Source organism: Prinia subflava, chromosome 31, assembly GCF_021018805.1.
Source record: "Prinia subflava isolate CZ2003 ecotype Zambia chromosome 31, Cam_Psub_1.2, whole genome shotgun sequence".
NCBI classification, from domain to species: Eukaryota; Metazoa; Chordata; class Aves; order Passeriformes; family Cisticolidae; genus Prinia; species Prinia subflava.
The window spans coordinates 635505-656264 of record NC_086277.1 but is presented as its reverse complement, the minus strand read 5'-3'; the positions used below and the strand labels follow the sequence as shown (position 1 = coordinate 656264).

Sequence of the window (20760 nt, the reverse complement as noted above, 5' to 3'; positions counted from 1 at the left end):
ATGTGCTATGCATGAGGTGAAAAATTACTCCAGAGGCTGTACATGTGCTGGGAACCCTGTCCCAGGGAGGCTTCATGAAACAGCCGATCAGGGGAGAGAAACTTCCATGACCGGGCTGTGAGTGACCTCCCAATGGCTGGTGGGACAGATGCCTCAATGCCCAGGAAAAATATCAGGGAAAAATGCCTAGGAAAAAGTGGGGAGGAAATCACGCTATGGGAGGAGCCGTAGCAAATAAAAGCAGTTACCTGTGACACAACAGGAGCCATTTTGCTTTGGGTTTCTTGGGGGGATCAGGGGCTTGCTCAGATGGTCAGCTTGGCTCTCATCCCCCCATCTCCTCTTCCTCCCTGACTCCTTCTTCCCTGTCCACAGCCGTTCTTCCCTGCTTTGCTGCTTCTGGGAGGCAGCTCGATCCTGTGACAACCTGGTGCTCCACTGCTTCCCCTACCTTGTGCCCCACTGCTTCCCCAGCCTGGTGCTCCACTGCTTCCCCATAGCCCCAGTCCTGCAACACCAGCCCACACCCAGCTTGCAGCCATCACTCACTGATGCCAGAAACATGGAGGTGCTGCCACTTGGAAATTGTGCCCAGCCACTCACAAAAGCCACGAGGGCTCGCCACACACACACTCCATCTGCTGAACTAATGCCAACGGTGTGCCTGGGGTTCTTGCAGTAACGCTGTCCCTGTTTTCTGTTTCTCTCTGTGTCTCTCTTTTTCCCTCTCTACTCTCTCTTCTAATCCCCCTTTGTAAGAACACTTACCCACCTTTATCAATAAACAGTTCTCAGATATAATATTGCCGTGTTTGTGCTTCATTTTCATTCGAGAAACTGATCAGAAAGAATCCTCCCTGACTGCTTCTTTTACAGTGGGATGGGACAGGGGCAGTGGGAGTGGGAATGGGGAACCCCTGGGTGTGCTGCGAGCACTGCGGGGAGAGGAGGGGGAGGTCACTGAGGGCACTCGGAGCACTAGGATGGGGGTTGGGGAGCCCCAGCAGGTACTGGGAAGGGGATGGGGGAGCCCCTGGGGGTACTGGGAGAGGAAATGGGGAGCACAGGGTGCCCTGACTCATCACCTCCTCCCTTGGAAGGATGGACAACCACTGGAGCCATGGTGGGAGCACCCCCAGTGTTGTCCAGTGCCTCCTGCTTCCCACGGTGTCACAGCTTCTGTTGTAGATGTTCATAGATGTCATTGGGTTCCCATAGTTGCCCATGTGGCCCTTTCAGCTCCATGTAGGTCGCCTGAGGATTGTCCCCGGGGGGTGCCAGGGAATCTGGGGGGTCCCTGTGGGAATAAGGGGGGGTGTGGAAGGGGATGGGAGGTTCTGGGGGTGTGGGTAAAAGGTGTGTCATGGCTGGAGGCTGCACTCACCTTTCCTGGTGCTTCCTGGCAGCTGCAAAGGAAAACTGGAGGGATGACTTTGGAGTCCCAGGGGCCCCCAGAAGAACCACCAGGTCCTCAACTCCCCCCAGGTCCCCCCAGAATCCCTGATGCTCACCAGAAACCCTGAACCACCCCACTTCCCCCAAAACCCTGAGGCCCCAGAACCCAGAGCCTGGCAGAGAATGGGAGCCTCTGAATTCCCCAAAAATGCCTGATGGAACCCCCAACATTCCTGCAGGACTCTCCAGCACAACCCAAAATCTTTGAGGACCCTGAGTAAAGGTCCGGAGCACTCAGCACTGCCCACGTCAGGGGCTGTGGGTGCTGCCCATCACCCCCACATTCTCGGTGGCACCCAACCTCCCCAGGGCCCCTGTTGCCCCCATTGTCACCCACCCATGTGGTTCCACCGGCACCAGCCAACAACTCCACCCACGAGCAGGACCAGGAAGAGAAGGGACCCGCCAACCCCAGTGGCCACTGCTGGGGACAGAAGGGACATGTCAGGGTGACCTGTCACTCTGGGGGTCCTGCAATCCCAATGACCCTGTGTGATCCCACCTATGTTCCAGTGTCCTTGTGGTGTCACCTCCAGGCCCAGCTCGGGGCTGAGTGCCCGGAACACGCAGTGCCCGTCCTGTCCCAGCTGGTTGGTGGCCACGCATTGGTAGGTGCCCGAATGTCCCACAGTGACGTCCCCAAGCTCCAGGATGGGACCGCGGGCCACCTCCTGCCTGTTGTGCAGCCAGGTGAAGGTGACAGGGGCTGAGCCCACCTGCACCGAGCAGCGCAGGGTCACGGGGTCACCTGTGTGCACCTGGTGTGACAGGGAACTGGGGGTGATGGTGGCATTGGCCAAGGGCACTGTGCGGACACGGAAAGGGCTGAGGCTGGGGGGAAAGACTGGCACCTGCTGTGGGGGAATGAGGGAGTCTGCATGGTGGCACCTGGAGTCAGAGGGTCACCTTCACCCAGTGTGTGACACCCAGTGGTGGTGTCACCTGGGATGGGCTGGGTATGGTGTGGGGTGGTTGAGGTGGAATGGGAATGTGTGGAACTGTGGGTGCTGTGGCTGGGACCACCCTCACCCCAAGGGTCCTTCTCGCCCAGGACAGTGACGTTCAATGTGGGGCTCTCAGCCACGCTGTCCCGTCACTGGCCCAGCCCTGGTGTGGCCACTGTCCCAGTGTGGTGCAGCCCCAGTGGGGGCCTGTGGCCAGCAGTGTCCCCAAGTCCCCCCAGTGCCAGGTGAAGGACAGGGGACCTGACCCTGCCACCACCGTGCAGCTCAGCACCAGGTGGTCCCCCAGAGCCACCTGTACCCCGGGGGGCTGTGCTGACAGGGACACCCCAGAGGGCGGGACTCGGTGGGTGGGAGGGGACACAGGAGGGACTGGGGACATGGGAGGAGTTGGGGACACCAAGGAACAGTGAAGGACTCAGGGAGGGGGAGGATGAGAGAAGGGTGGGGGTACTCAAGTAAGGAAGAATGCGGCCCAGAGATGGGCGGGAGGATTGGAAAGAGGTGGAAGGGACCCCAGGGAAGGGTGGAAGATTCAGCCAGGGGACAGATGGAGAGGGTTGAAGGGAACCATAGGGAAGGTTCTGGGGACCCAGACAGGGATGGTGGGACCTGTGGACAATGGAGGGACCTCAGAAAGGGAGAGGTGCACTCAGGGAGGGGTGAGGGGAACCACTGAGGGATGCAGGGAAGGTAATGGGAGGACCAAGGGAGAGACCTGGGAAGGCAGGGAGGCAGACAGAGGGTTGAGCAAGGATGGGGGAGCTGGGAGGGCTATGGGGGCTCCCCGTGCCCATCCCCGCCGGGCGCTGCTCTTCCGCACGGCCCCCCCCTCGGAACGCACCTGGCAGCTGTAATTCCCTGAGTGGGAGACCCCCACGGCGGGCAACAGGAGCTGCGGGGACCCCTGCGGGCCCCCCACCAACTGCCCATCTCGGTAGAAGAGGTGCAGGAGGGGGGCTCGGGGCCGCAGGGGGCTGGGGGTACTGAAGCAGCTGAGATTGAGGGGGGACCCCTTGATGGCCTCTGGGGGACCCTCCAGCACCAGGACCGAGAAGAGCTCAGGGAAGAGAGGGGAGGGGGATTTGTGACCCCAACTCGCTGGGGCAGGGCTGTGGTAGTGCTGATATGTGAGGTGTGGGGTGCTCCTCATGCACTGTCACTATCACCGGCGCTGACTCCTGCCACCCCCATGATACCTTGGAGTTCACCCAGCCCTGGCAGCGGTAGTGGCCACTGTGGTTTAGCTGCAGAGGGCACAGGGGCAGCTGGGTCCCTCTGAGGGACTCCCTCACCTTTTGACAAAAGGGGAAGGAAGCGAGGTCAGGTCTCATCCTCAGGTGTATCTGGCTCTTGGTGGGGGCAGGGTAGCCACAAGCTGGGGACAAGCTTTATCCAGGGTGAGGACAGGATGGGGACAAGGCTGGGTGGCACACAGTGGGACATGGGGTTCTCAGGAGTGGGGGCCTCAGGGGGTTTTGGGAGCCAGGGATGGAGATCCAGAGGAATGGGGGTGTCCCAGGGTTGGGGGGTCCGGAGAGAAGAGGCCTTGTAGTGGAAGGAATGAGTGGGAGAAGGGTCCGTAGAAATGTTAAGAATGGGCAAGGAGACCTTCTTCTCCTTTTAAAATGCCTTTATTAATCATCCTGGGTGGGGACTCAAAGGGTTGCACTCACTGCCAGTGCTCTCTGGAAAGAATGCAGAGGAGAAGATTCAAACAGCTTAGCCTGAAGGCAGAGCTAGGGTCTCCGACCTCGCGAGAGTCCTGCAGGTGACTATTCTCCTTTGGCTCACTGACAGTCTAGGGGGTGACTGAGCAAGTTCTATGTTGTCGGGGCGAGGTGACTGTATTGGCTCAACAGATAGCTCAATGTCCTGCCAGCACCCCTGTGTGGTCCGCTTTGCTGCTTGGGCGCTGGCTCGCTGGCTCCAGGGGTTTTTATCCAGTGGTCCCACTTACGATTGTTGCTCGGACCCATGGGAGTCAGCTTCAATACCCTACTGGGCAGGCTGCTGGTTGCTATGGGAAACACTGGGGAGCAGTGGAGGTGGAGCCCAACAGGGCATAGGAACCAGGAACAGGAAACATGGCAGGGAACACAACAACCAAGGTAAGGATACAGCAAAGGCACAAAGGCCTAACAGGGTACAGAAACAAGGAACTAGGAACGCTGCAAGAGACAATTACTACAACAACAAAAGGGTAGGGGTACAGCAGGGGTACAAGGTAAGTGTTGACAGTAATGTCTAACAGCAACTTCTTAACTTTTTTGTCCTCTACACTCCCCACTTGTTCCTCTGCCACCCCACTCTTGGTCCCATCCTGCTCCCATCCCAGTTCGGATCCCATTCCCAGTCTCATTCCCTGGCTCGGCCCCGCCCCTCGCCGGCTGCAGCCGCCTCCGGGCGCTGTTTGCTCCCAGTTCCCTCCCAGTGCTCCCAGTAAAAGCCACACTGGGAGGGAAAGCGCTCCCGGTTCCTTCCCGCTGCTCCCACGATCGCTCCCGTCGCTCCCAGGATCGCTCCCGGTGCCGCGCGGGGCGGGGCCGCTTTGGAACCGCCTCGGGGCAGAGCGCGGCTGCTTTTGGGTGTCGGCCCCGCCCGGGCCGGGCTGGGAGCGGAGGAGGAGTGGGAGGAAGAGGAGGGACAGAGGACGGGGGAAAAGGAAAGGCAGGAGCGGCAGGAAGAGGAGAAGCGGGGACAAGAGGGAAAGAGGAGGAGGAGAAGAGGCGGAGCGCGAGGAAGTTTCCCGTCTCTGGACCCCGCAGGTGAGCGGGGAGAGCGGGGAGAGCGGGATCGCCCCAAATCCATCGGGGGGGGGTCTCCAGGAGTGGGTTTTTTTCGGGGCAGGGGATGTTTGGATCATGCAGGACCCCAAAGCCGAGCCGGGAATGGCCCTGGAGGGGTCTTGGGGGGTCTCACGTGGCGCTGGCCCGGTACCGGATCTCGGGTTTGGGGATCCGCGGGATTCCCGGAGCGGGGAGAGCGCAGAGGGGCGATCCCGGAGCCGGGGGACCCCGGCAGCCTGGAGGGGCTGGGGAGCCCGGAGATGAGCGGGGTGCGGGCCCCCTGAGGCTGAAAGGGGCGCTGACTTCTGCAGCTGCCCTTGGGCAGGGGAACCACTAAACCCAACGCACTCAGCCCCTGTTTTCCCCCCCAAACCAGGATTTCCCATCCCCAGACCTTGGCCTGATGGAGGAGGAGGATGCCACGAGGAAGAGGAAGATGTCCCGGGAGCCGCAGGCAGGTGAGGAGGAAGTCAGTGCCCCTTTCCCCCTCTCTCCTGCTCCATCTCCCAGCCCAGCCTGGCCCTGGCTGCAGGACAACCCCGCTGCCGACGCTGTCCTGCTGGGGATGCACGGGGGGATCTCCTTCCCCTTCCCTCTGGCAAATCCCATCCTTGTCCTTCCTCCTCCAGACACGGAGCTGAGCACGGAGCCCAGGGAGGACAAATCCCAGCAGCAGAACCTGGTGGGAGAGGCCGTTTGGAGCGGCTCCACGGCACAGGAATCCATCGGGCAGGAAAAGCCCTGGAGATCCCTCATGAGGAGGGGCTGCAAACGCAGATCTCGGGGATCCGAGGAGGAAAGACCCATCCTGGGCCAGGAAGGTGGACAGAGCTCGGATCTGGGTGTCCATGAGCAGCTTCACGATGAGGAGAAGCCCTACAAGTGCTCAATGTGTGAGAAGAGCTTCAGGTGGAGATACCACCTGACCCAGCACTTTGTCATCCACACGGGAGAACAGCCCTACGAGTGTGGGGAGTGCAGGAAGAGCTTCAGGCAGAGCTCCCACCTGACTGCCCACCAGAGGAGCCACACGAGGGATCGGCCCTACAAGTGTGAGAAGTGTGGGAAAAGCTTCAGCAGGAAATCCAACCTCACCTCCCACTGGGGAAGCCACACGGGGGATCGGCCCTACGAGTGTGGGGAGTGCGGGAAGAGCTTCAGCCAGAGCTCCCACCTGACTGCCCACCAGAGGACCCACACAGGGGAGAGGCCCTACGAGTGTGACCAGTGCAGGAAGAGGTTTTCCACCAACGCCCGTCTCTCCAAGCACCTGCAGACTCACACGGATGAGAGGCCCTTCCACTGCCCTGACTGCGGGATGGGCTTCAAGCACAACCCCAACCTCGTCAGGCACCGGCGCATCCACACCGGGGAGAGGCCCTACAAGAGTGGGGAGTGTGGGAAGAGCTTCAGGCAGAAATCCACCCTGGTTGTCCATCAGAGGAGCCACATGGGGGAACGGCCCTACGAGTGTGTGGAGTGTGGGAAGAGCTTCAGCCAGAGCTCTAAACTGATCAAACACCAGAGGAGCCACACAGGGGAGAGGCCCTACGGGTGTGATCAATGCAGGAAGAGGTTTCACACCAGCTCCCTTCTCCTCAGGCACCATCGGATTCACACGGATGAGAGGCCCTTCCGCTGCCCTGACTGCGGGAAGGGCTTCAAGCACAACCCCAACCTCATCAGGGACCAGCGCATCCACACCGGGGAGAGGCCCTACGAGTGTGGGGAGTGTGGGAAGAGCTTCTCCTGGAGCTCTGGCTTGACCTAACACCAATGGAGGCACCACTAAGAGAAGCCCTGTGAGTGCCCCGAGTGCAGGATCCCCCCTGGATGATCCCCCGTGAGCCCCGGTGGGCAGAGCCCTGGTGATCCGTGGTGCCGGTGATCCGTGTTGAGAAGATTCCTGCCTTGGGGCTCCACATCTCTCTGGCTCCCCGTGGAGCTTTCTCTGGACTTTCTCTGCAGTTCTCTTTGTCCATTCGAAACACCCAAAACCGGGGTAAAAATAAAGATGTTGAACTAAGACAAGGACGGGGAACATGGAGGGATCTTCCAGGGGATGTGGGGGATGCTGATCAAGGACTCCATACCCTGGTCCCCATGTCCGCTTCTCCCAGTTCCCAGTGTCCCCAGTCCAGGATCCCTCTGTCCCTGCTGTCACTCCCCTTGCCCCCTGCCCATTCCCATGTCACCACACTCCCAGTCCTATCCTGCTCCCATCCCAGTCTGGATCCCATTCCTGATCCCTGTCCCATTCCTGGTCCCAGTCCTGTATTCCAAGTCCCATTCCCAGACCCTGACACCATTCCCGGTCCCTGTCTCATAATCCCTGTCCCATTCCTTGTCCCTGTCCCCTTTCCCTCTCCCCATTTCCATCCCCAATCCCATTCCTGGTCCCTGTCCCCATTCCCGGTCCCTGGCCCCATTCCTGGTCCCTGTCCCCTCTCACTGGATGCTGCCACCATCACTCTGCCCCCCCTGCCCCATTACCATGGAAACACCATCCTGTCTGTGTCACCGGGACCCCCCCATGGGTCACACTCGGCACACCAGGGGTCCCCGATCCCACAAACAGGGTCCCCCCGCACTGGGGTGCTCTGGGATGTCCCCGTGTGCAGGGGACGGGCTGTGGTCACACCAGGGGGTGCCCCATGGAGCTGAGCCTGGGTCACAGATCCTTCCTTCCATTCCCAATAAACCGACTTCAATCCACCTCCTACCATCCCTCATCCCTCAGGGCCTTGATTCTCCCAGGACCCCCCATTCCCCCCCCACCCCATCCCTGGCACCCCATGCACTGACCCCAAATCCCTGGAGCCCACGTTCCCCTGGGCCCCCCTCCCTGAGTTCCCCAGCCCTGGGGACCCCCATTCCCATTGCACCCCCATCCCCATGGCTCCCCCTGCTCAGGACCCCTCATTCCCCAGGGACCCCCCATTCCCCTCGACACCCATCTCTTTCTCCCCAAGCCCTTGAGCCCCCCACTCCTGAGAACCCCATGTGACGCTTTGCCAGACCGTGCTTCTCAGTGGCCAGGTGACCAGAAGTCCCACCTGGGGAGAGGGCCCTTGGTGGCCCAAGGGCTTAAAAGGCAGAGTGTGGGGTGGCCCTGTGGCTTACTGTGTTTTGACTTGGAGTGTCTGTCCCATCCACGCTGGAACCCAGGAGCTGGCAACTGTCTTGTTTTAAAAGAGAAATGTCTGCCAAGGAAAGGGAGAACCGTCCTGGAATGGATATAAAACCCATGCCTAAAATTTTAGGGGTTTCCAGGAAAAAATGCAGGAAGGTCTATAAAAGCTCTTTACTAAAGATTTTTTTGAAGAAAACAGAACAAACAAGAACAGAAACCCAGAACTTTCCCTCCCGCCCAGGGCTGGTTTTTCATCTTTGGTGAATTATGACCATGTCCGGCAGGGGGCGCTGCAGGGAGCCCTGCCGGCCAGCAGGGGGCGCTGCAGGGAGCGCTCCCGGCCAGCAGGGGGCGCTGCAGGGAGCGCTCCCGGCCAGCAGGGGGCGCTGCAGGGAGCGCTCCCGGCCAGCAGGGGGCGCTGCAGGGATCAGTCCCGGCCAGCAGGGGGCGCTGCAGGGATCAGTCCCGGCCAGCAGGGGGCGCTGCAGGGAGCGCTCCCGGCCAGCAGGGGGCGCTGCAGGGAGCGCTCCCGGCCAGCAGGGGCGCTGCAGGGAGCGCTCCCGGCCAGCAGGGGGCGCTGCAGGGAGCGCTCCCGGCCAGCAGGGGGCGCTGCAGGGAGCAGTCCCATCCAGCAGGGGGCGCCCCAGGCCCAGCTCGAAGTCTCAGGGCCGATGGCGGCCTCGGCCGGGACTGAGGAGGGGAAATCGCTCCTTTGGCAAACTCCCAGCCACCAAGAGGTCCTCTTAGCTTCCACGGACAGCGGGTGGAAGCCGCCAAGGCAGCAGGTCGGATCGTAGTGCCCAGTGGCAGCTGAGTAGTGTCCCAGGGCTGGGCACAGCCCTGCACAACATCCACGACCGCAGTCCCCAATCCTGTACAGAGGGAAGGCAGCACCGACTGCCCAACCAAGTCTCGGGGTCACTACAGAACCTCTCGTGGCTTTATGCCACAATTCCTGAAACCCCTCTGCCTTTCACTCCACACTTTTCCTTCTCTTCTGGCAGTCCAGCCAAAACACGCGTATTCTTTCTGGATCATTCCAAAGGGCTGCAGGTTTGAGACAGGGTCCACTCAGGTTGAGCAGATTATTGTTGCATTTGCAGCACTTCTGGGGCTCTCTCAGCCCCTTGCTGAGAGGGACAAACTGATCCCTTGCTGCATTTCCGGGCTGCTTCCCTCACAGCTGCCCCTGCAGGGGCGGTTTCCAGCCAGCCCTGCTCTCCAAACCATCAAAGGCCCTCCCAGAGCCACTGCTTGGGCTGCCATTGGCTTCTGTGCTTCTTGCAGGGCTGAGCAAGCCACAGGCAGGCCTTTTTCCCCCACGCAATTCTCACCTCTGCAGCAGCTCTAAAGCTGCCACAGTCCAAGCCAAGGGGGCAGGGGGCAACCTCAGGTGCTGGCTGCCCCCTGGGGCTGGCCAGAGCAGGGCTGGCCAATGCCCATCCCTGTGCAGTGGGGCTGGGCCGTGGCTGGGTCCCACACTTGGGTGGCCAGTGGCTTGCAGGAGGAGGAGTTGGGGAGCTCCTTCCTGCCTGGGGCTCCATTCCCCAGCTGCTCTTGCCAGCTCAGACACTGCAGGGGATGAGTGAGAATGGAGAGGTCTGGAACCCTCCCAGGAACTGCCATTCCCACAAGACAAGACCCCCCTGGATGAGCCCCCCTAGGACAGAACCCATACCCCTGTGTGACCAAAGCACAAACAGCCTCTTTCTTCTGCTGCAGGAGAGAGAAAGTGAGTGTTGGGGCGCACGGCCAGACACCCCCATCCCACACAACCCCCAGATCTGCTCCTGCAGCCCAGAACCCCTTTTCCCCAGTGTTCCCCAACCCATTCCCTGCTCAGGAGCTCTGCAGGATCATCAATCCACAAACTGAGAGATGCAAAACTGAGGAAAAAGGGAAGTAAATGGACATGAAGAGAGGGAAAAGCCCCTGGGGGGCAGGAGGGACACAGACCCAGAGCCCCTCAGAATCTGCCTGTTGTGACCCCCAAAAACCATGAGCATCTCGGGGTCTAGCGCGGGCCTCTGGGACACCCCAAAATCAGAGGCACCCAGGGAAGGAGCTGCAGCCCACTGGCCCACCCAGCCACTGCCCACCCTGGGACCCTCATGCCCCTGGGAACTCAGCATTGGGAACCCCATTCTTTATGTTCCCCCTCCCTGGGAGCCCCATCCAAGGACTGCCACTCCCCAAGACCTCCATGGACCAGAGCCCCCATTCCCAAGGAATATTCTCCCCAGATTCCATCCCATTTAATCCCCTTTCGCTTTCCAGGAACCTGATTCTCCCAGGACCCCCCTCCATTCTCACGTAACCCTCCATTTCCCCAACCTCATTCCCAGGACCCCCATCCCGTGACACCAAATCCTTGGATCCCACGTTTCCCTGGGACACCCATCCCTGAGTCCCCCCATCCCTGGGACCCCCATTCCCCTGAGCCCCCCACTCCTGAGAACCCCATGTCCCACCGTGTGCCACCCAGCCTTGTCCCCAGCCTGTCCCCAGCCTGTCCCCAGCCTGTCCCCAGCCTGTCCCCAGCTTGTGGCCACCCTGCCCCCACCAAGAGCCAGATACGCTTGAGGATGAGACCTGACCTTGCTTCCTTCCCCTTTGTCCGAAGAGCCACCACGCAGGGGACAGCAGCTCCTGGCAGCGAGTGACAGCCAGCCTGGATGGCCGGGGACACGGGGATGGCTGGGAAAGTGGCACTGCTCCTGTGGGGTGAGTGCCCTGGGCACGGACCTGGCACCCCGGGGATGGGCCCTGGTGAGGCAGAGAGCGGTGGGGAGGGGGCACAGGGGGGCTGCAAGGTCCCTGAGCTCCCCAAGGCCAGCAGAGCCAGTGCATGGAGGTGACCAGAGATGTGGGGTGGTTTTGGGGACAGGAACAGAGGGACAGGAACAGGGGAACTGGGATGTTGGGACAGGAACATGGGGATAGAGATGTGGGGACAAGGAAGTGGCAAAAGGAACCTTGGGGCTGGGGCAGCAGTGGGGACAGGGACAGGGGCACAGGGATGCAGGGACAGGGACAAGGGCCATGCCCATGCAGATGGGGCATGGGCACAGGAGCCATGGGAATGGGATCAAGGGCACAGGGCCATGGGGATGTGGCTGTAGGGACAGGCACTGTGAGGATGGTGGAGGTGACCTGTGAGAGCATGGGGTGTCCACAGTGTCCGCATGTCCTGCCTCAGCCCAGGGTGACCGAGGTGTCCCTGTCCTCAAGACCTCCATGCTACACCAGTGTTGCACTGGGTACAGTCTGGGGACAGACACCACACCTCATCCCCCGGGTGCTGCTGTCCCTGCAGGGCCACCCCCACCCAGCCCTGTCCCTTCTCCCTTCCAGCCCAGACCCTCGGCCTCGCTGGTGAGTCCTCAGGGGATGCCATGTCCCTGCCCCGCTGTCCCAAGCCCCGTGGTGGCCCTGGCAGGCAGGTGTGCCCTGTCACCCGCAGGCGCCCAGACCACCCAGCTCCTGGTGGAGCCCCCCTGGACACCAGCAGTGCAGTGGGACCGGGTGACACTGACCTGCCAGGGCTTGGGGACCGCCAGTGCCACCACCTGGTACAAGGATGGGCAGCAGTGGGAGCAGAACAGACGAGACCACATCACTGCCAGCGAGAGTGGCACCTACACGTGTGACAGACCTGGCAGTGGACGCAGCCCCCCCGTGACAGTCTTAGATGGTGAGTGGGGATCCTAAATGTTCAGGGTATCCCCTGATAGGTCTAGGTGGGCTCTACTCCATGGGTGGTCTCGCATCCCTCATCTGGCAAGACCCTGTCCCCTGCACACAGGGACATCCCAGTGCATTCCAGGGCATCCCAGTGGGATGGGACACCCATGGGGACACCTCTGCCACGGGGTTGTTCCTGCTGTCCCTGGGATCCTCCTGTGCAATGGAGACTCCACCCAGATGTCCCTGGTGCCATGGAGCCCCACCTTGGACCTGGCTCAAACCCCTCAATGCCTTGGGACCCTCCTGTTCCACAGACCGGCTGGTGCTGCAGGTGCCAGCACGGCCACTGCTGGAGGGGGACACGGTGACACTGCGCTGCCGGGTCAGGCAGGTCCTGTCGGTCAGCACGGTGAGATTTTACCAAGACGAGAAGGATTTGGGGGGGTCCCTCAGGGGGACCGAGCTGTCCCTGTCCCCACTGCAACTGCACCACAGTGGCCGCTACCACTGCAGGGGCTCGGTGAACTTGTGGCAGTCACAGTCAGCGCCGGTGACAGTGACAGTGCACGGTGAGCACCACCACGGCTGGAACTTCAATATCCTGACATCCCCAGAGCCACTTCCCAGAGGACTCAGAGTCACAGTCCTCCCCTCCCCTCTCCTTCCCAGAGCTCTTCTCAGTGCCAGTGCTGGAGGGTCCCCCTGAAGTCACCGAGGGGTCCCTCCTCAATCTCAGCTGCCGCAGCACCCCCAGCCCCCTGTGGGCCCGAGCCTCCCTCCTGCACCTCTTCATCCGGGACGGGCAGTTCGTGGGGGGCCCGCAGGGGTCCCCGCAGTTCCTGGTACCCGCCGTGGGGGTCTCCCACTCAGGGAATTACAGATGCCTGGTGTGGTCCGAGGGGAGGACCGTGCAGAAGAGCAGCGCCCGGCTCGGCGTCACGGTGCGAAGTGAGTGCGGGGATGGGCACGCGGAGCTCCCGCAACCTCCACGGGTTCCCCATCCTTGCTCAACCCTCTGCCTGTCACCCTGCCTTCCCAGGTCTGTCCCTGGATCCTCCCATCACCTTCCCTGGTGCCTGCATCCCTCACCAGGTCCCCTCACCCTCCCTGGGTTCACCTCTCCCTTTCCGAGGTCCCTCCATTGTCCTCAGGTCCCACCATCCCTGTCTGGGTCCCCAGAACCTTCCCTGTGCTTCCCTTCAACCCTCTCCATCTGTCCCCTAGCTGAATCTCCCACCTTTCCCTGGGGTCCCTTCCAGCCCTTTCCAATCCTCCCCCCCAACTCTGGGCCGTGTTCTTCCTTACCGGGATCCCCCCACCCTTCTCTGATCCTCCCCTTCCCTGAGTCCTTCACTGCTCCCTGGTGTCCCCCGCTTCTCCCATGACCCCAGTCCCTCCTGTGTCCCCTCTCCTGCAGGGGTTCCACTCTCAGGTGTGTCCCTGCTTACTCAGCCCCCTGGGGGACAGGTGGCACTGGGGGACCGCCTCGTGCTGAGCTGCGCAGTGGCCGCAGGGACAGGTCCCCTGTCCTTCACCTGGCACCGGGGGGGCTCGGGGGCACCGCTGAGCTCTGGCCCCCACTTGGAGCTCTGGAACATTGCGGAAAATGACAGCGGCCAGTATCACTGCCGGGTCAGCGATGGCAACAGCGTAGCCGAGAGTGTCCCCCTGAATGTCACTGTCCTGGGTGAGTGGGACCCTCGGGCTGGGGGTGACCCCACCCACGGCAGTCCCATCCCACCTCGCTCAGTGCCAACCCTGTCTGTGTCCCCACAGTGCCTGTGGCCAATGCCACCATCACCCCCGGTCCCCCAGCACACCAGGTGCACACAGGTGACCCCGTGACCCTGCGCTGCTCGGTGCAGGTGGGCTCAGCCCCTGTCACCTTCACCTGGCTGCACAACAGGCAGGAGGTGGCCCGGGGTCCCATCCTGGAGCTTGGGAACGTCGATGTGGGACATTCGGGCACCTACCAGTGCGTGGCCACCAACCAGCTGGGACAGGACGGGCACCGCGTGTTCCGGGCACTCAGCCCCGAGCTGGCCCTGGAGGTAACACCACAAGGACACTGGAACACAGGTGGGGTCATACAGGGTCATTGGGATTGCAGGACCCCGGAGTGACGGTGACCCTGACATGTCCCTTCTGTCCCCAACAGTGGCCACTGGGGTTGGCGGGACCCTTCTCTTCCTGGTCCTGCTTGTGGGTGGAGTTGTTGGCTGGTGCCGGTGGAACCACATGGGTGGGTGACAATGGGAGCAGTAGGGGCCCTGGGGAGGTGGGGGGCCACTGAGAATTTGGCGGTGATGGACGGCACCCACAGCCCCTGAATTGGGCAGTGCTGAGTGCTCAGGACCTTTGCTCAGGATCCTCAAGGATTTGGGGTGGTGTTGGGGGGTCCTGCAGGGATGTTGGGGGTTCTTTCAGTGATCCTGGGGGAATCTGGAGGGTCTCTTTCCCTGCCATGTTTGGACTTCTGGGCGCCCAGGGGACAGAGCACTGGGGTGGTTCAGGGGTTCTTGAGGGCATCAGGAATGCTCAGAGGAGCTGGGAGAAATTGAGGGTCCAGTGGGGTCTCAGGATTCCTGAGCGGGCCTTGGGGACCCCACAGTTACCCCTCCCCTCTTTCCTTTGCAGCTGCCAGGAAGCAGCAGGAAAGGTGAGTGGGGGGCTCAAACCACACTGTCCCCTTTTACTCCACCCCCCAAGAGCTCCCATTCCCCCCACACATCCCCTTTATCCCCACAGGGCCCCCCCGGATCCCCCAGCCCCCCCAGAGGAGGGGGAGGTGCTGTACACCCATGTCGTGAGCACCAAGCAGATGGGGGGTGAGTACTGGGTGGGACACACACAGAGGGACACATCCCCCACGAGTGTCACCCCCACCCAGATCCCACAGCCAGTGTCTCTCGCAGTGTCCCCCCGTGCCACCACACTCCAGGATCCCCCAGTGACCTACGCGGAGCTGCGGGGACCCCACGGGCGACTGCGGGAACTCAGTGACATCCACGGGAACGTGCTGTGACACTCGGGGCAAGGGTGGGCACTGGGGGACTCTGGGGGAACTGGGGGGCAGTGGAGGACCCCACCCAGGGGCAGCCATGCCTGTGAGTCCCCCCCACTTCTCCCGTGGGTTCCCAACATTCACAAGTAGGTGGGCACAAATTGGGGTCACATTTGGGGCTGCACAGGGCACCCAGAGCTCCCCATGCCCCCAGAACCTCCAAGGCCTTCCCCACCCCCCTTCCACTACCACCAGTGGCTCCCCATTCCACACCCAAGTGCTCCCAGTACCCTCACAGGCTTCCCCATTCCCTCCCCACAGTGCTCCCAGGAGCCCCAGGGGCTCCCTATTTCCCCTCCCAGCGCCTCTCCCTTGCTCCCAGTAGATCCAGGTGTTTCCCATTCTGTCTCCCAGCACCCCTGCACTCCCAGTGGCTCTGCAATCCCCCTCTCAGCACTCCCAGTACACCCATGGCTCCTCATCTCTCCTCCCAGTGCCAGGGGAACACAGGACTCATTTCCCTGTCATTGGCACCAAAATGCAGCTTTTTGGTTAAACTGGCAGAAATGGTGTTTCTTTGTTGAGCTCTGTTGGGCTTTAGGAATGGGATTGTCCAATTCTGGGTTGTGACTAAAAATCAGGGGCTGCTGCCCCAGCCCCTAGCAGTGGAGGCACAAAAGGCAAAGATCTCAAAGGGCTGAGAGAAGAAAAATTTCCTGAAACAGCAAAGAGAGAACAAGACCAGCAGCAACAGCAACGAGGTTCAGAATCCAAAGGGTCACAAAAGGAAAAATTGGCAGGGAGAGCTCCCCAAAAGGAACAAACCCCGGACCCATCCCTCAGGACGGTACCTGCACCAGAGGAACCTGCCAAGGCCCTGGACCTTCCTTGCTCTGATGGCCAAAGCGGCGTTCAAGAGGCTCTGGATTCTCTTCTCCCCTGACCCAAAGCCCTCCTCTGTTGTGTTCCCCACACAATGATGTTATGAATGCCCTGTGGGTGTTCTGGAGCCTTCCACTTTTCCAGGGCAGCCAGAATGAGCCCATGGCACAGGGTGGGGCTGAGTTTCCAGTCAGTTCCAGGAGCTCTGGATGCTGCTCCATGTCAAGACAAACTGTGTCGTGCCCTCTGCTGCCAAAGGGATGGTATCCTGCTTGAAAGGTGTCTGCCAAGGGAGGCTGGAACCTCTCTTGGAATGGAAAATATGGGCACCTTCCCTCCAAAGTATTATAACTTCAAAATTACGGGGATTTCAGGTAGAGATATAGGAACAGGAATAACAGTTCTTTACTAGAATATGTATAACAAGACAAACAAACGACAGCACCGCCAGCAAACAACAAACCAAAGCACAAACCCAGGCCCAGCCCTGTCTCGGCCGCAGGCTCTTCCCCTCCGGTTCAGTTCCAGGCACGGCCGGCAGGGGTGCTGGGGGCTCCCGGCCGGGCAGGGCGGGTGCGATGATTCCCCCGCGGCTGCAGGGGGCGCTGTGGCGCGGGCTCGGCCGTCTCTCTCCGTGGTTAGCGGAGACTCCGCCGGCGGGAGAGAGAGAGAAGCTTCCTTCCCTCCCTGACGGGGTGGGGGCAGCGGGGAACGGAGCCACTGCGGATGGCAAAACGGGCTGCAGCAGGAACCCTGGGAGTGGCAGCTGGAACGGTGGGGAAGGCAGAGCCCAGGGTGGCAAAGGAAGTGTAGTAAAAGCTCCAAAGGTGTAGCAGGAGCTGCAGGGCTCAGGTGGGACAGGGGATGAAGGGTTAAGGTGTAGCAAAAAGCCCAAAGCAGCAGAAGAAAACAGCGGACATGGGCAGCGACAGCCGGGCTCCCGCAAACAGCTGCTGCACACAGCCAGGAGACTCCCCAGATCTGCAGTGGCTGAAAGCATTGTGGCTTGCCCCAGCTCTCTCTTGGTCCCCACTATATCCCCTATGGAGTTTCTGTCCTGAGGGCCTCTGACCCTTTGGGTTTGTTGGGTTTTTGGAGAAATCCTGTTCCAGACTTCTCCATTCTAACTCGTCCCCTGCAGGATGTGAGCCAGCAAGAGCAGCTGGGGAATGGAGCCCCAGGCAGGAAGGAGCTCCCCAACTCCTCCTCCTGCAAGCCACTGGCCATCCAAGTGTGGGGCCCAGCCACGGCCCAGCCCCACTGCACAGGGATGGGCATTGGCCAGCCCTGCTCTGGCCAGCCCCAGGGGGCAGCCAGCACCTGAGGTTGCCCCCTGCCCCCTTGGCTTGGATTGTGGCAGCTTTAGAGCTGCTGCAGAGGTGAGAATTGCGTGGGGGAAAAAGGGCTGCCTGTGGCTTGCTCAGCCCTGCAAGAAGCACAAAAGCCAATGGCAGCCCAAGCAGTGGCTCTGGGAGGGCCTTTGATGGTTTGGAGAGCAGGGCTGGCTGGAAACCGCCCCTGCAGGGGCAGCTGTGAGGGAAGCAGCCCGGAAATGCAGCAAGGGATCAGTTTGTCCCTCTCAGCAAGGGGCTGAGAGGGCCCCAGAAGTGCTGCAAATCCCACACCCATCTGCTCCACAACCTGAGTGGACCCTCTTCCTCCTTCCTGCCTTGTCGTGGATGGACAGTGGCCGGATGCCGGCACCCACCAAAGCCTCTCTCACTGCCCTATGCCCGTGTACGAGGAGAGAAATTTTAACAAAGTGTTCCAGGGTTGAGTCAAGGACCAGGGGAGATCCCTCATCAAATCCTGTCATGGGCAAAACAGCGTCGCAATTCGAGATATGAATTGAATGTATTGCTGACAAAATCAGCAGAATAAAAAGACCTCAAAGAAACCCTTCAATTCACCTTCCCCATGGTAAAAATTACTATGGAGTCATTGGCTTTTGCTGTTACACTGGCCTTTGCAAATTAGTTTGATATAATATAGTTTGTAATCAGGTTTTAACTAATTTTGATACAGTCGAATTTGCCACCCTTCTTACCCTAATCCCAGTGTAGATTATGTATTTTAGTGTGATAAATATATTAGTTTAGACCCCTCTAAAATATCAAAATAGAGACAATGTACTGTGCATAAGAACATTATCTGTTGCAGAAGTCAATAATGCCTTTATTTGTGTAACTAAGTGACAATGGTGAGAATAACTGATCATTTTGTGAAATAGCCCTAATGTTGATTTAATGTACTGGTGGAGTATCTTAGCTGTATGATAAGATAACATTGAAAAGAACCAAGTAAATAAACATCAAAAGAAAGAATGCAAAGAGAAATTTACCACTGACTCTTCCGTTACCAAGATCTGTCAAACCACAGAACAGGGGGCCTTGTGAAGAAATAAAATAAATTCATTTCATCGGCAGTATGGCATTGTAGTGGTTTCAGGTTCTCCAATTTCTGTATCTGCATCATGGCACCAATTTGAGTAGTGGTTTGAGTGCCCACTTGAATTATTTACTCTTTTTTCTGCTGAGAGATAAGACTACCAGAAAAGCAAAGCAGGCTCAAAATTTAGAAGGCTATAAAGACAGGTTTATTACCAAAACTACAAGAGAGAGAAAAAATTTGATAAGAACCAGAATAAAACCTTCAAAACACTTCCTTTCTTCCCCACAAACTCCTTTCTTTCTCTCTGAAAACATCCAGAGGCAGAACTTAGACTTTAGGTCAGTTACTACCTCTGAAATAGTCTTTCATCATTTCTCTCTGAGAGAGAAGTCTCTTTTGGTCTGCCATGGAAACTTCCCCACAAGAAAGAACAGTTCTCTTGTGGCTTTTTAATTCTCACAAGAGCTCTCACCCGGGACTCTGCATTTGTGAAGTCCCTCCCATATCACGCAGCCTTCCCACAGCTGCATAATGGGCCATGTAAACTCACGGGGCACCATTTTAAAGATGAACATTTCAAAAGCAAAGCTTTTTTTCATCTCTAGGAACAGAGATCTTTTCTCTCTCTGCGGGCAGCTCTTCATCTTCACCTCATCTCTCTCTCTGTTCATGCTTCTCACAATATCACTACTACTTCAATATTTACTTAGTTCACCAAAAATGGCTTTGCTCAGATCTACAATTTGAATACAATCATCTCCCCATCCATGCCTTGCATGACTTAGAGGGATACTCTAGTAGATCCCAGTCCATTACCATGGCTTACAAAAGATTTTCAGCCTAAAGCCAAGGCATCTTCTCCTTCTCTTCCCAGCAAAGATTCAACTGCTCCTCCGCTGACTTTGGTATTTTCATATTGTCTCTCTGCGTGTTTTCACTCTGTAATTTCGTCTCACTCAAGAGAGGATTAGTGCTTTGCAAGTTTCATCTGTGCAAAGAAAGAGTCACCATTGTCCCAGGTCTACAGAGGGCACGACGGTTCTCCTGGGCAGTGGCCCAAGGTGGTAAATTCAGCACAGGCACAAACTTTGAGAAAACGAGTCAAGGGTCAAACCAAGCAAAAGAATTCCCAGAACACATAAACTGGAAAGAATGTTTGAATATGTATAATCTTCTTGAATATGTATTTCACCAATACAATCAAAAGGTGCATAAGAAGAATCGTTATAGATAACCGTGTGCCTCTGGCAGTTGCCAAGCGCTCAGCAAGCTGTCTGCTGTCCCCTTTATCCCTTCTTAAACACTGAAAACTTGTAAAGAGTGAGATTAGTTTGCCATACGGTTTAATCCAAAAGCTGCATTTTGGGTATAATAAGAGGGAAAAGGGTCATGTGCGTGCCCTGCACTGGGTGAGGGAATGAGGAGCCTCGTGGGGTGCTGTGAAGAGGAAGAAGGGACCCCTGAGGGCAATCGATGTCCCCCAGTGCCCCCAGTGTCCCCAGTGTCACAGCACATTCTCATACAGGTTGCTGGGGTCCCTCTGTCCCTCGTAGGGTCCCGGCAGCTCCACATTGGTCACCTGAGGATCCCGAGGTGGGGCAGGGTCAGGGGACACTTGTGGGAGCCGTGGAAGTGACACCGGTTGTGGGGACCTGGATGGAGGGGTGACACCTGTGGGTGAGGTGGCCCTGTCCCCCCCTGTACTCACCCCTGCCTGCTTGGTGCCCATGATGTGGGAGTGCAGCAACACCCCCTGCTCTGGGGGAGTCCTGTTGGGGTAAGGGGGGTCCAAGGGGTGTCTGGAGAGAGGAAAAGGTGTCCCGGGTGGAGGCCCCCACTCACCTGTCCTGGAGCTTCCTGGCTGCTGCAAGGGAAAGGGGAGGGGGTGACTGTGGGGACCCTGGGACTCCTGACCCTTTCTCTGGCCTCAGTAGCTCTAACCACCCACAGGATCCACAAATCCCCACTGGAGCCCTGGTTCCTCCCAGACTCTCCAAGCACCCCTGAACCCCCCAGAACTTCTGCACACCACAGTGCCCCAACCTCCCGGGTCTCCCAGACCCTCTGACCTCCTGAACCCCAAACACGGCAGGGAGGGGCACCATCCAAGACTCACACAGGAGCCTTAAATGATCCCGCAACATCCCTGCACAGCCCTCTAAGAGCTCCCCAAACCCTCCAGGAGCTGCTAGCGCCACCCCAATGTTCCTCAAAGCTCACCCAGAGATTCCCCTGGAGCCCAATCAAGACCCTCCTAATTCCTCCCAAATCACCCAGGCCCTCCAGCCGAGGTCACTGTGGGCTCAGCTTCCCCCAGCTAAGGGGCCCTGGATGCTGCCCTGGCTCTGCCCCCACTCTGGGGGCTTCCCGGCACTCCAGGACCCCCATCTCCTGCCATTGTCACCCACCCCAGTGGTGCCAGCAGTGACAGCCCCCGATGACAGCCAGGAGCAGCAC

The 20760-nt window shown here is 59.1% G+C and overlaps 2 protein-coding genes and 1 long non-coding RNA gene across 3 annotated transcripts; all 3 read left to right on the top strand.

Moving 5' to 3' along the window:
• Nucleotides 1–4250: 4250 nt before the first annotated feature.
• Nucleotides 4251–7717, top strand: LOC134562834 (zinc finger protein 436-like). The gene is made up of 4 exons (XM_063420387.1): nucleotides 4251–4528; nucleotides 4756–5185; nucleotides 5583–5664; nucleotides 5836–7717. The coding sequence occupies exons 1-4, from the start codon at nucleotides 4395–4397 to the stop codon at nucleotides 6975–6977; spliced, it is 1788 nt and encodes a 595-aa protein (XP_063276457.1). The 5' UTR covers nucleotides 4251–4394; the 3' UTR covers nucleotides 6978–7717.
• Nucleotides 7718–10963: 3246 nt separating this feature from the next.
• LOC134562776 (low affinity immunoglobulin gamma Fc region receptor II-like) lies at nucleotides 10964–14149 on the top strand. Its single transcript, XM_063420279.1, has 6 exons — nucleotides 10964–11063; nucleotides 11694–11714; nucleotides 11803–12033; nucleotides 12341–12595; nucleotides 13444–13713; nucleotides 13803–14149. The coding sequence occupies exons 1-6, from the start codon at nucleotides 11015–11017 to the stop codon at nucleotides 14147–14149; spliced, it is 1173 nt and encodes a 390-aa protein (XP_063276349.1). The 5' UTR covers nucleotides 10964–11014.
• Nucleotides 14150–14192: 43 nt separating this feature from the next.
• Nucleotides 14193–14996, top strand: LOC134562910 (uncharacterized). The gene is made up of 4 exons (XR_010083282.1): nucleotides 14193–14268; nucleotides 14664–14685; nucleotides 14775–14854; nucleotides 14942–14996. It is a non-coding gene; the product is annotated as an uncharacterized LOC134562910 (long non-coding RNA).
• Nucleotides 14997–20760: the final 5764 nt, after the last annotated feature.